This window comes from Orussus abietinus, unplaced genomic scaffold, assembly GCF_000612105.2.
Source record: "Orussus abietinus isolate OABI.00-Male unplaced genomic scaffold, Oabi_2.0 scaffold34, whole genome shotgun sequence".
Lineage (NCBI taxonomy): Eukaryota > Metazoa > Arthropoda > Insecta > Hymenoptera > Orussidae > Orussus > Orussus abietinus.
Window position 1 is genome coordinate 605,602 of NW_019394290.1, and position 13,992 is coordinate 619,593.

General features: G+C 45.7%; 2 protein-coding genes across 2 annotated transcripts; both read right to left on the bottom strand.

The window, feature by feature from the left end:
• Positions 1-4,399: 4,399 nt before the first annotated feature.
• On the bottom strand, positions 4,400-6,417 carry LOC105696207 (protein l(2)37Cc). Its single transcript, XM_012418455.1, has 4 exons — positions 6,203-6,417; positions 5,830-5,930; positions 5,333-5,754; positions 4,400-5,251 (listed from the first exon to the last, which is right to left on the bottom strand). Exons 2-4 carry the CDS (start codon positions 5,915-5,917, stop codon positions 4,943-4,945), a joined length of 819 nt encoding a protein of 272 aa, XP_012273878.1. The 5' UTR covers positions 5,918-5,930; positions 6,203-6,417; the 3' UTR covers positions 4,400-4,942.
• Positions 6,418-7,069: 652 nt separating this feature from the next.
• Positions 7,070-13,255, bottom strand: LOC105696201. Its single transcript, XM_012418448.1, has 15 exons — positions 13,228-13,255; positions 12,518-12,858; positions 12,303-12,443; positions 12,061-12,237; positions 11,838-11,980; positions 11,372-11,746; positions 10,937-11,265; positions 10,229-10,848; positions 9,201-10,096; positions 8,997-9,126; positions 8,651-8,887; positions 8,218-8,571; positions 7,856-8,138; positions 7,463-7,757; positions 7,070-7,374 (listed from the first exon to the last, which is right to left on the bottom strand). Exons 1-15 carry the CDS (start codon positions 13,253-13,255, stop codon positions 7,188-7,190), a joined length of 4,536 nt encoding a protein of 1,511 aa, XP_012273871.1. The 3' UTR covers positions 7,070-7,187.
• Between the last annotated feature and the right edge of the window lie 737 nt (positions 13,256-13,992).

Consider the following 13,992-nt stretch of genomic DNA (forward strand, 5'->3'; position numbering starts at 1 on the left):
ATACTATCGAGAAGGCGCGGTTTCGAGTATCGGGTTGCACGTCTTAAACCCGGCATGCACGGTGGTACCACGCGTGAAGCCACGGTAGGTGACACCTTCTCCCTGACTATGACTTATCACCTACAACCGGGAATCTCAGGATGACTTCGCGGCCGAATTAATGCATCGAGCCCGATCTCACGGAGTGCATCTCGGAAGGAACCTTGAAGAGCGCAAAATGGACCATAGGGGATCAGGCCGGTTACGCGTACCTCACATCTAGGCTCAAAAGACGTCATTTATCCATTGTCTTTAAACGACACGCGTCAATGACCGAAGAAAGAATTTTTGGGAACGAAATATCCCAACCTCGGGGCGACCACGCGCCCAGGAAGCAACAACTGCCGAAGAGGTACGGACGCTCCCCGGAGCGGTTCCGCGCGCATTAAGGGAAGAAAGGAAACGAACGAAGAAGCGCGCCCGGCCCCTCCGTGGTTATATCATTTTTTCCGCACCTCCGTAACGAAGATTTATTACGCCATCTCCCCCATCTTGAGGTCTAAGGTCAATCTCTGCCGTTCCCGGGACAATGTAGACGAGAACGCGACGCAATCGACGCCGGTTCCGAGTGGAACGCAAAACGCTGGAAGATGCCTCCACCCTCTTGGTCCTCGAAAGAAGGTCTCGGAACCCGCAGCTTTCTTTCGCTTCACACTTGCCTTAGTTTTAAGAAACCTCCAAAATTCTTTCTCCCTCTCTCTACCGTTGGAACGAATAAAAGAACTAAATAAACCCAGTTAAAAACCGGAGCGAAAAAAAATGTGCGAAATTCCCAGGACCTGCGGAAAGGCCGGACGAAAGCCTGGGGAGACTCATGCGAGATCCGGTCCGTCGCGGAGCGGATCTTCGTGCGGAACGCGTGTTCGCGATATAATGCACTCTGGAGGAACCGGTGAGTTCTCCCGAATTCTCCCGAATTTCGGAGCCGCGGGTCGCGTGACGGAAGCTGCGATCGGCCGGCGGTACATCCGCCCTTGTGTGCCGCTCGTCTCGAGGGTGCATTTATACCACGAGTGCAGGTATGCAGGTATGCACGTATGCAGGGACGACGCGACCGGGCGAATTCTGGCGAACCGGGGTGGCATCGACGAGGCATCCGAGTCCGAGGATGTAGTAATTACCTGGCCTCTCCCCGGCGTTCTTGCCGCAGACGGATGGACGAACGGATGGACGAGCGGATGGACGAATGCCCGGGACCGCAGCCGCGGCTCCCGGGTACCGCCCCTCGCGTTGCACACATGTTACTCCACCCCACACTCCAATTTTTATTGCACGGAAAGGCGATCTTGTGGGAACTTCTGCCTCCGACTCCCGGAGCTGGACTTCGGGTACCGCCAAGAGAAGGGATACCCTCGGAACCTGAAATAAATCAACGGCGTCGTTACTCCATTTCGCCGATTAAATTTTCAAACGGCAGAAATTCAATCTCCCCGTGAAATTAAAACGTCCAAGTATACCGTTTCCCTTGGGAGCGTCCCGATACGTGTACGTGATTTTTAAAATTCTCGGGTCCCCCGGTGATCTTTCACCGGGTGCCTCGGAATCCGCACACGCGATGACCTCCCGACTTCCGCAGGTTGTGGGGACAACCTCGAAGAGGAAGCGGCGTGACGCTAACGGGAACGTCACTCGTCCTTCCGCGGTATCGCGACGCGTTGCTATCTGCGGTACGCGAGACTACATAAGTACAATACGCATGCCATCGGAGAGAGAACCAAAACGAGTCGGGTGATAGACCACCAAAACCGTCGGACCGATGTTAGGGGTGCTAATAAACCCCAACGTGGAGCCAGCGCCTACTTTAGGACAATTATGTTAACATCGATTACGCTTGACGTCGGTCGCCTTTCACGCGGCCCATAAAGAGGAGGAAAAAAATCGGACCCCCTGGGTAGAGTTCGCGTGCACCGGCATAGTTGGATAATTACAGGGCTCGATCTAAATCAATCGCGAGGGGTGCCAAGGAACCCCCTCAAGGCTGCCCGAGGTGTAACCGAGGGAACCCGGTGCATCTCCGGAGGTGTGGACCGGGGCCCCCGGTGTAACGACATAAGGACTCGGCGCATTTATTGAAAATTACTCCTCGCGTGCGGTTAGGAACCCCAAAGGGAAACAAAAGAGAATCCCCCAAGAGCAGCCACCGAGTTCGTCGCGGACCAGAGGAGACGAGAGGCGAGAGCGCCGAGCAGTAACGTTGCCGAGAAGGACCCAGCGATTTTTCGAACTCGGTAGCCTGCAGGGAATCCTCGAATCGCTCCTATTCCAAAACCCGTGCGCGCGCATTCGGGATTAAATCGACGATTAACGAAGCATCGCCGAGGTGGACGCGTACGCAAATGGGCGAGAAGAGAGACTTTCGAGTCGGCAGGGCACAAAGTGGCAATCCCATTCACTTATCGTCGCTGCCGGGCATGGCGGCCAGAAACAAAAGGATAGCGGGCTGCATCCGAGGGAAATCACGGCACGCATTCAATTTTCCAGCTTTTAATCCGCCGGACCACAGACCGAGAGCGACGAAATCGACTGGCCATGCCCTCGGCCATTCGGACATTCGGCGCAAGGACGGACGGACCCACGGTGGTCAACCCTTTCTTTCGGCTCCGCCGAGTCTCGTCCCTCCCGGCCGGCGAATCGCTGGCTTAATTAATTGCGGGGCATTCCATTACGACGTTTCTGCGATTAAAACTATAAAAGGCCGCTCCGAGATCCAAAGGGAAGGACCTACCGAGGGATGAACTCGGATGAGCTACCTTGACTCATCCTTCGTAGTCATTGATAATTCCTCGAAAACGATGACGCCCCGCAGTTCGGTCTCGGCCTGCGATAGTGGCGCATCTCGGCAAGGGTTGTTTGCACCTCTCGACAAATAAGGGGAAGTCGTTACTCCCTAGATCCTGGGAGGGAATAGCAATTAATTGCCGCCAGCCCCTCGTGGCACCGTCTCCTCGATCTCCTCTTTCCGGATTCGGCTTCGACCTCTGCTCCAGAGGAACCGAGCGGAATTACGCAGGCTCGCTTTGGGCTTCCGTGAGGTCGTGTCTTCATTATTCACGCAGATCTCTCCTCGTTCATCCAGGATTTCGCGTTGGCGAAACAGCGGGCACGTTTTGGGAGATTCTCTTCCCTATCGTCTCGCCAATTAAAATTTTTTGGCTGGAGAGAAATACGGATAAAAATTTGTTTACTACCTAGAGGATTTCTTGTGCCCAGAGAAGACGCTCGTCGCGTCGCTGTCATCGGCAACATGACGCGCTCCCTCGTGGACACATGTTCCTCCAAGGAGGTGGCCCGTGCGGGGTGTGCATGGCCTGCGTGGAAACAAATGGCCGGTATATGCATCCGAAACTATAAGAAACTAATTACGAGAAATCATAATGGACATACGCACCCGGGCTGGCTGGCTAACGATCGCTTCCTCGGATCTGGTGCACCTGTTACTCCTGCCACGGTCGCGCTTTGCACGCGAGCCGCATATGCTGGTGCCACGGTCTTCGGCCTCCGGGACAATAAGGCCCCGGGGCCTTAACGAGCTTCCTCGCGTTCGAGACTCCTCTTTCCATGAAAGCGATGAGATCGCCGAGGCTGGTCCGCCCGAATTCGAGCTACACGAAAGGGAATCGATTATTACCGTGACAAGGTACCAAAAATCGCGCCGAACCAAAACCTATACCATTCTAATAATCGAATCCGCGTTAATTCCCGGGAAATTTAATAGTCTTACTGTAACTGGGAATTTTGAAATTCACCGAGAAACCAAAATGGCGTCCCTCCCGGGGAGAAGAAGAGATAGGATGTAATCGTTTGAATTTCAGGGAGATGGAAATAAAGGACATTTAACGGTCGAGATTTAAGGATTTCAAGTCGCAGAAAATAATATTCGTGGGCTTAATACCGCAGTCTCGTGAGATAGTTGCTAAGTAAGGTTCGAGGTGAGACTTCGGAGAGACTCGCACCCCCTGTAGTGCTCACCAAACTATGACGAATTAGGTCCGTGTTATCGAATCGTGCCGACACTCGAGAGGTGAGTGGACCCCTACCGGGATAATATCTCACCAATCTCGGTTCCCGATTAATCGAGCCGATCTGTCGGTCGGTCCAAACGAATCGAGCTCGATACCGCCCATGCTATATCCTGTAACGAATGACTGTACCCGATAGAAACCGCGACCAGATTCCGCCATCTAGAGACGGTCGTCGCAAACTCGTAGATAGTGTTTTGACGCATCGACGACAGATGGCGATGACATAGAAATGTTTCTACCTTATCGACTACTCGGCTTTTATAGTCGAATGGTAAAGAATGGAAATAAGTTATTCACGAGCGATAGTAATTACAAGGGTTACGTGCGATCCTCTCGAATGTCATTAAATTCAACATTTGCGGATTTATTAGCTCATCGTGAACAGAAATGCAACCTATCTTTTCACAATTTTCGTCGTTACAAGAAACTACAAGTACGTTTGGAGCAATATTTAAAAGGAAGGCTTGCTATAAGCAAAGCGACAACAAATATCAATTGCAAATCCTTATCAATTTCTATGGTGCTACGAGAAGAGAAAGGATTATAAATGCATTTTCTTCCTTTTTAAGTAAATACAGTTTTCCACCATAATTATATAAGATGTACAAAATGTATCAAAGAAAAATTGCCCTCTTCGTAATTACAAGGAACCTTTGCAAAATTTTTTTCTCCAATATACATTGTTAAAATAGAGAACATTTCTCTCAAATAATAGAAAATATAGGTATAACCATATTATTTAACGCAACACTGAGAATGTTAAAATATCTTTTCAGGAGATAATAGTTTCTCATCACCTTTTGCTATGCATACTTTGAACTAAAATATGAAATTTTTTAAAGTGGTAAGTTGTTAATATATGTACACTGTTTATTACTCCTTTACTGTGGCAAATTTAGCAGTATGTTTTGACCAGCAGGTAAGTATGACACTTGGCGAGAACGTGACAATTGGTATGCAATGTCTTCCGCAGCTTCGATTCTTCTGAGTTCGACGAGACCATCGCCAGCATCTCCAAGGGATTTTGCCAGTAAACTAGCAGCTTGGGCATCTCCTTCTGCACTAATAATGGCAGCTTTCTTTTGCTGCTCAGCTTTTTCTACCAAAAAGCGAGCTTTCTCGGCGTCTTGTTGCGCCACTTGTTTCAACTCTACTGCTTGTGTGAACTCTTTGCCAAAAGTCAAATGTGTCTGGAGCACAAAATTATTTCGACCATAACATAAACAATTTCTCAGCAATAAATAAAATTTTATAACAAGTTCATTACTCACAATGGAAATGTCATCCAAGATAACTCCAAACTGAGCAGCTCGTTCGGTTAAATCCTCGCTGACTTTTTGGGAAACGAGTTCACGCTGAGTAATCAATTCACCAGCATCAAACTGTGCTACAACTGCTTTTAGTACTTCAGTCGTAATAGAAGGCAAAACTCTCTCGTCGTAATCAACACCAAGAATTGTATAGATCTTCGGTAATGAGTCAGGGACTGGTCTGAATAAGATACGAAGAGTAATATTCACATTCTGAAGGTCCTTACTACCCGTAATGACAGGAACGTTTCTCGGTCGAGAGCGTATATCAAATATGATAGGCTTCTGAACCCATGGAATGAAAAAATGTGTTCCTTCTCCCACAACTTGATTTTTTATACCGGCAAACCTATCAAATATAACAGCTCGGTGTCCGCCATCAACTGAAACACAAATTCACAGCCGTAATAAACACAAATCAGCCACTTCGTCTTATCGAAAACGAATTATCAACTAACCGTTGTAAAGCGCAGAATTGACAACTCCTCCAAGAACAGCAACGCCTAGACCAAGCTGTCCCACTCGATTGAAGAATTGTGCACTCATTTTTACGAATTATCTGTGGTATGTACATACATAAGTAGTACTATAAAACTTGTTTGGAAAAAATACGAATCTCGTCCACCAACGTGTAGACGAAAACTAACCCCAAAAAATCGATCGACAAAATCAGCCCCATTCGTCAACGAATTACCGGTAGAAAGATCAAGCACATAAATATCGTTAATAAACATTCATACATTGGGTGTGTTAAATCATAAATCGCGAGTAATAATACGAAGAAACACGAGAAAAAATGCCGTGGTTAAATTCCAACCGGCACAAACTCACGTGTTTTTGACGATGGAACGCTCGTTCTTCACTTCTTTCCTCGAAATTAAATTTGAAGATTTTTCTGAATTGCCAATTGTTTGCTCCTTCGTGTTCTTCGCCGGGCTTACGTAATTCACTGTATTCCCGTCTATACTTTTATCGGCCTTTTATCCGCTACAGCAGAGCGCTCGTAGAAAATGGAGTCCAATTCATGTTAGAAAGGCTTCGTTAGAACAGAGAAGAACCAGAGATGAGTTGGGAGGTTGCTCACGGGCAGGGTCTCGCGATCGCAGCGTGTGCTGCCCTCTGGTGTCGTACGTTAGCTTTCACCGTTTTTTGCCCCCAAGGGCGGCGCAACGATTTTCTTGGTAGGGGCTCGCGCACTCGCGATGGCGATCCCATCTACCAGTAGCCGTTGGCGGCTCATGTACTCGTGTGGTGACCAACTCATCTCTGCCAAATGGAGAGGAGGCCAGAAACCCCAGGTCTCCTTCAGGAGGGAATTCCTGGGGGAGTACCGCCCGAACAAGGCGAAACGTCCCGTTGGTGTGTTTTGTCATTTCGTTCTTCCGACCTCCTCGTGTCGCAGGACAAAAGGTCCGTACCGACACGAGGGTTGATTGTATGTTTCCCGGTTGATTCGACGGGACAACCTCTCGTCGACTCGGGAGTGGCTGTGTGGATTTTCTTTGATTTTTTCTATGTGAATTTAGATTAGGGTCAGACTTTTCCCGTGTGTGAGCAATCTCCCAACTCCTCTGTGTTGTCAACCACTTAAAAATAAAATAACAAACAGGGCACTAATATAAATTTATTTTATTTACTTTTTATTCTATACCTACATTTCTCTATATTTATTTATGGAATGAATGACATCGTTTAATTATTGCAGTGAAATTCGCAGTCTATGGTACCAAGGTTGACTTTAAATGTTTACATTGTTTTGTAGATGGCGTGATGCTAATGATGGAAGTGATGCGCTTTGATCATCTTGATTTTTAGTTTACATTTCAGCCAACATGTAAACTTTGGGCAGCTTCTCTTGATGCGTACCATCCATATGACCGCAAATGCCTGTGACGTGGCCCCGGAGAATGGTGTCCATGAGTAAAGTCACTCCGTTCCATGTCCACTCCAACAAGATTGGCAAACCATGAGACTGCACCATTTTTCTGTTGGTTCCCACAATCCTAAAATGAAGATTTTCGATTTTAAAATACAACGAAAAGGAATATAACGCTCCTTATTTAATTTATGCACGTAACGAGATAAATCTACCTGAAAATATAATCATCGGGAGTGCCAGGAGGAAATATGGTGTTGTTTTGATGACTTCCTACGATCTGATCGTCAATTTTGACAATCACATTAGACTCGGTGGGGGTAATTTCCATGTGATGAGCCTTGACATATATTTTGACGGCAACTTTGTTGCCTTCGGTGGCCCTAACGAAAATGGCAAAATAGTTATGGATATAATGTCCAGCCATTAAGGTCCATTTGTTGGTCAAAGTGTAGTCAATGGCACCGTTGTCTGCAGTGATGACAACTTGAGGGTAAACCGAGCAGATCTCTGTAATTATGTGAAACGTCTGTTAATTTTCTTCCAGTTCTAAAATTATCCATTATTAATTCATTGCAATAGCAGTACTAATAACGTATTTCACGTACTGGAATGCTCGTTCATATACTTATGGAGGAATGTATTGGAGAAGCGAGTGTTGAACATGTATCCATTCCAAACTGGATGACCATAGGGCAAGGCAGTGTAATCGAGAGTATAAAGAGGAGTCATCATTTTGACATCCACGTCATGGGTCATTGGTGGGTACTGCATGATCATTTTAACATTGCCAGGTTCGATCTGACTTGCCGAGTACTCGATGTGCGGCAACCACATTGCATGCATTTTGTCCATGATAGAGTAGACATTGCTCATGTGGCTCTGGGGGATCTAATAGTAAAGAAGAAAAAAAAATTCATGATCTTCGGAACACTTTAACAAAATTGGTCTACAGGAGTTCACGATTTACCTTTTTGTAGGCCATGTTCATGGTGTATTTTCTCATAGTCGTATAAGTGATGGCTTCTTTCAGACATTCGTTTGTCCTTGGCACGACATCGTGGGTTCCACGATATTTCGCATTCTTCATATCGTACATGCACCTGCCATGTACGCTGTCATGATTTAGTTGTTTCTTTTGCTCATCCGACATCTCGCCCTTCACGGTGATGCTGACAGTGGTATCATCTCGTACGCACTTGTCATCATCTGCCATACCCATGGAGAAGGTTAATTTGCCCGCAATCTCCTCTTTAACCGTGTCGATTTTCATTACATCCTCTTTGGTCACAATCGGGTAATTCATTTGACCATCAACGCAAATCTGCAACATGACGAAAAGGGTAAACATTAAAAAAATAATTAAACTGGAATATTAAAAAAAAAAATCTGTACGATGTTACCTTGAGGTCCTTCTCTCCTGGAGTCGTTCTGGTAATTCGGACCTTCAAGTTATTCCGTGTATGACCTTCGGACATGTCACCACTAACATTTATGTCCCAGTGACGAATCGAAGCGTTTGTCACCGCAGCTTTGACATCCACGGTACCGCGAATATTCAATAGCATCCCATTCAAGAGATACATGGCAGTGTCCGGCTGCTTGACGTCCTCCATACTGGCACGAAGACCGATTTCAATCTAAAATGATATTATTCATTTAAGAAAACAGCATTTTTGGAATCATCAGGTTTCATCTCGCAATTAATCTGTTTTCCAAAAATACTTCAAGACGACTTGACAAACCTACGTGAGAAATGGGATGCACTGCGCTTGTCTCCATTTTCATCATATATCCGCAGCTGCCAATTTCAGGAGAGATCATGTAGTGGGTCATTTGTTGCCTTAAAGCCATGATCCCGTGGACGAATGGAATATTCCTGAAAGAATAGTCTCTGTAAGTGATGCGACCATTACCAGTGCCTTTTTTAAGGTCAAACAAGATGTGCCTTACCATGTGTTCTTATGGGAGGAGGACATAGCTCTCAGCCAGTCCTTCATGTGGGTAACGGGGGTAACTCCGTTTTCACAATCGAAAATAGCCATGGAGTACAAGAGACCGGTGTCTTTGGATTCGAAGGTGGTCTGGTGGTACTTTTTCTCAGTGGGTCCAGCGGTGATGACCTCGTGATGATGGCAGGTGGGACAACTCCTCTTCAGGGCATTGGTCTCGTCCTCGGTGACAGTCACGTAATTCTTGACGTGTGATATCATACCTGTCTTTTGCGGAGATTCGGTATGCATAAGACGAGGCAGAATGATCTTCAAGCTCTTGGTGTTCGCAGCGAAGCTGACGCTACCCTCGACGGGCATCATGACGTCACTGGCGAACATCCTTTCTACGGAGTGCCAGACATCGGCAATGGGATTGTAAACCGAGATGGAGTAATGTCCGTGTCGCCAAGTTTGCATGACAGTGTTTAACTTGACATTAATCGATGGCTTCTCCTCCGTCATCTGTGCATTTAATTTCAGGGATGTGACCGAAGGTATTCTGGTAGCCATGACCATAGGCACACCCAGGTCGGTGGGCACATGAGCCTCGTAGAGCTCGTCGTACTGCACGTGCTGCCAGTTGACGTTCATGTTTTGTTGGAATTCCATCCAGATGCCGTAGTCTTGGAAAAACTTCTTCCAGTTGTCTTTGTCGTATTGGCCAGCAAATATGACATGGTCGTGCATCATGAAGCAAACTTCTACGTGCATGTCCTTGTGCTGCGGCATGTCTTTGGCAGCCAATTTCAGCAAGTTGTTCACGTTTTCGTTCGATACTGTCTCTAAGGTGCTCATTACTTTCTCGAAGACTATATTCTTGAGAATATCGTCCATTCCCTCGACGCTCCAGTACACCTACAAAATTAAAGATTGTATTGAAAATTCTCTGGTAACGAACACTTCGAACATGGCTTCAGGTATTGTGGATTATTTTAATTAATCGGCCAATTCTTCGGGCAAAGTGATTTTCATTACTGTAAAACTTACCCCCCAACGACTAACTGGCTTCCTAGAGGTGATCGAAACATGTTCGATGATACCAGTATACGGAATTCCGGTCAATTGGTTGACTGTAGCCATGATCTTCATAGTCTCTCCATATCCGTAGACAGAATCCATGTAATTCGTGATGATGTTAGACGAAAGGAAAATATCCGAGTGCCACTCCACTTTTGACTCCAATATCTTTTGAACCATTTCTTTAACTGGTTGCATACAGGGGTCGACGGAGTTGGCTAAACTCTTCAGGGTTGTGTAATGAAAATTGTACAGATTCTGGTCTTTCTCATTAACCATGTACCAGTGAATTCTCATCATGCGAGCCATGTCTGGCATTTGATCCATTAGGATAGTGTATGCGGTAATCCTTAGGTGCACCGGAAGAGTGTTGTCGGCCATTATTGGCCAGAATAAATCGTGAACAAAGTCCATGTCGCCTATCACGCTTTTTGAGACAGCTAACATGGCCATGTGCCGAAGGTGGACAGGCTTTTCGGATAGCATCCTTTCTCCGCGAATAATCGGAGCCAACAGTTGGTGAATATTTCCCACCTCCACGTTTCGCATTGCCATCACGTAAACCATCTTCATCTCGTAGGTCGGTTCATCTGAAATGTTTTATGTCCGTATTGGTTCATCGTCCCCTTCGTATCCTTTTTTTTTTTCTCTCAACCACGCACGTTAACCCATACTCACTTTTAACGTGATCGAAGAAGTGCTGCAGATATCTATTCAATAGAGGATTTATGGGTTCCCCTTGTAAGTGTTTGAAGGTGCGATTGATCAAGGTCGCGAAACAGAGAATACTGGCTTTGCGAACCTCGACGTTCACGCTGTTATCAAGTTTTAGCAGATCCTCCATGTCAAGGAGAAGTCGTTCCGAAGGTACCCTTACGTTGTGAGGAAGCAAACTTAACATGTGGAATGCCATTTTTGTGGAGACCTTCTGCTTGCGAATTACATTCCGGATGAAGATGCAAGAAGCCGACGTTCCGACGTGGGGGACCATCATCAAGAAGATATTTCTGAAGAGCAAGAGAAGTACATGTTGCCGAAGTCGAGGATTCTTTCGATAATTGACACGACATTGTTTACAAAAATAACCATCTCGTAGCAATATTTTAGATTCACCTGATCGTCTCTTCCCTTGGTGTTTGACCATCCTGAAGACTGGTGAACACGCTTTCAAACAGCCCGACGTCCATATACCCCATAGTATTCAGCAGCCTGTTGATGGTTTGACCATGTTTCCAGTCCGGTTCTTTCGTTTCAATGTGGTTCTCCGCGAAATAATCCGCAGCTTCCTCCAGCATCTTCTTCAGTTTCGGCATAAGCGATTCCACCTTCACGACGCGACGTCCTTGTGTCAGGTCTTCGCCAGCATGAGGAACGTAATTCTCTTCAGGCTTTTGATAAGTAACTCCGTTGGTCACGGGCACATTTCGGACATTAACGGAGGACTGCTGAGCGTCGGTGTTCTTCACGCTCTCCAGCCACAAGGTTTGACTGTAAGACGTTACATGGTCGAGATTTTCATCAACAGGGCAATGGAGAAAATTCGAACAAGAAGAAACAATGTTGGGTGATGTCTACTGACCTGCTGGCGAAGTAGTGGTTCTCCGAGTTCGCTTGCCATGGTGAATAAAACATTTGGCCGTAACCCGCGATCATTTTTACCACGTACCCGTCAGCAGTGTTCTTCAGGTCGTACTGCCTTGAGGTCATTGTCGTTATGGGATCCTACACAATGCAATTCTATGAGATTTCATTTAGCCTTAAAAAAATATTTACTACAAATAATTCCTTCACTGCGATGCTACCTCTTTCGGTACGTGACAAATATCCCCCATTTTGCTGTCGAAAACTCGTTGCATGTACTCGGTGCAGTTTCGCATGTCGTAAGACTTTGTCACCTTAATTTCTCCATTCAAATCCCATTTATTTTCGGGGACCAGTTGCACGTCGTAGGCTACTTGGCAGTTCCCATGGATGGTGTTCTTGTGGTAACAACCAAAGAGAACATTAGCTTAGACCAAAAACGTTCCCGTCAGTCGTTACCTACCTCTGTCGTGATAAAACCGTGGGGTTTCATTTCCGATTGCGGCATTATCGAAGACATGTCAAGCTGCATCAATGAAGCTATCGCTTGCTTGATATTCTTGGACCAGCCGCATTCGCTTGTGGCGATCTTCACACCTTGGACCTTGAAAGAGCAGACGAGAAGATGATACCAATTTTTATTATTTTTAATCATTTAATCCTTTGGATAAAATTTACCTTGCCCCGTTCATCGAAGACGACCACGAAAGGATCGTGGATCATTTTTGACGCTTCGGACATCTCATGGAAAGTTTCGATCTTCTGCCACAGCGTCATTTGCCCATTGAACAAGGTATGTTTGATGTCCTTCAGGGTAACTATGTAGGCATAATTCGTTGTCGGGTCGCTGCTATCATGGGTGACAAGTACATGTCCATCCAGCGCAAAATAGGACGCATACTGAACAGGCTTTAGGGTTCCAAGTTTGACATCGGCGTAGTACCTGTATGTCAATGTCTTGCCTCGAAGATAAGGAAATGTACCAACCGCACTCGAAAGAGCCACACAGATAAGTAACCCTGCGAAAAAATGAATTAATTTCAGGACGACTCTATTCAATGAAAATGAGTTAAACTGAAAGGATTATTGTATCGAGATGATATTGTATCGGGATGATTTGAATCGATTGAACTTTTTAATTGGTCGTATCCGGTTCACCAATGACGTTTCTGTTTGTGGTAAGATAATTGTGCTTGATGTGGAACGCATGACGATAAAGTCGTAAAATGGCCCACCTTCTGAAAATAAATGTTACTTTATTCTGTTAACGGATAATTAATTGAAGGAGTATGTTACTTTAGGATGTGAGTACGATTAGATATTTGTCGAGCTTCGGTGGAGTTAGCGGCAAAGTACCCCGTCATGAGAGGACGTCGCGCGAAACTTACCAAGGAGCACTTTGACCACGAAACCCATGGCGAAAGACTGATGAAACCGGAGACGTGTCTCCCCCTTTTATAAGGCTAAAATCTCATTCTACTAAAATGCAAAAGTACAAATACGATAACCTTTCGGAGGGTGGTTACTTACAATCACCGGCAGATAACCCATTCGACCGGTGCATCTGACTTAACGTACCGTCGTACAGCCGCGAACATGGATACCTTCCCCGCGAGTATGGTGCATCGTGAAAAGGGATTCATGTTCATTCATGTCTGTCGGTGTACATATATTACATTGTTGTATATAACGAAAAATGTTATCTTTTCGTACCGGAACATCGTTGATCTTCGCTTTTAGTTATGTTCTTCTTAGCGACACAAGCGCTTGAAAAAACGGAACAGCATTAGCTCCTATCTACAAAGACAAATTAAACAATTAGTTTTGTTGATCGGGTTCTGGCTTCCTCTTTTGAGGCAATTGTCAAATCGTTTTATTTTGTGGGCTGTGTTCTTTCTACGTCAGTTCTTATAGGCATCTGGATAACGGGGAAGAACAAACGAGTTTGTAATTATCTGTTTACCAATGCATTCGTGTAGTTATGAACCACAACGAAGTGCATCGCGTTTATCAATTTTATTTATACTCAATGGTATTGACTTTAAAAAGCAAGCAATCTAATCAACCGAATAAGTAAATGTTCAGGAAAACGATGTCTTGATCAAGAGAAAGGAAAAGTTGGGATGGGTCAACAAGAATTTCAACACAGGTGA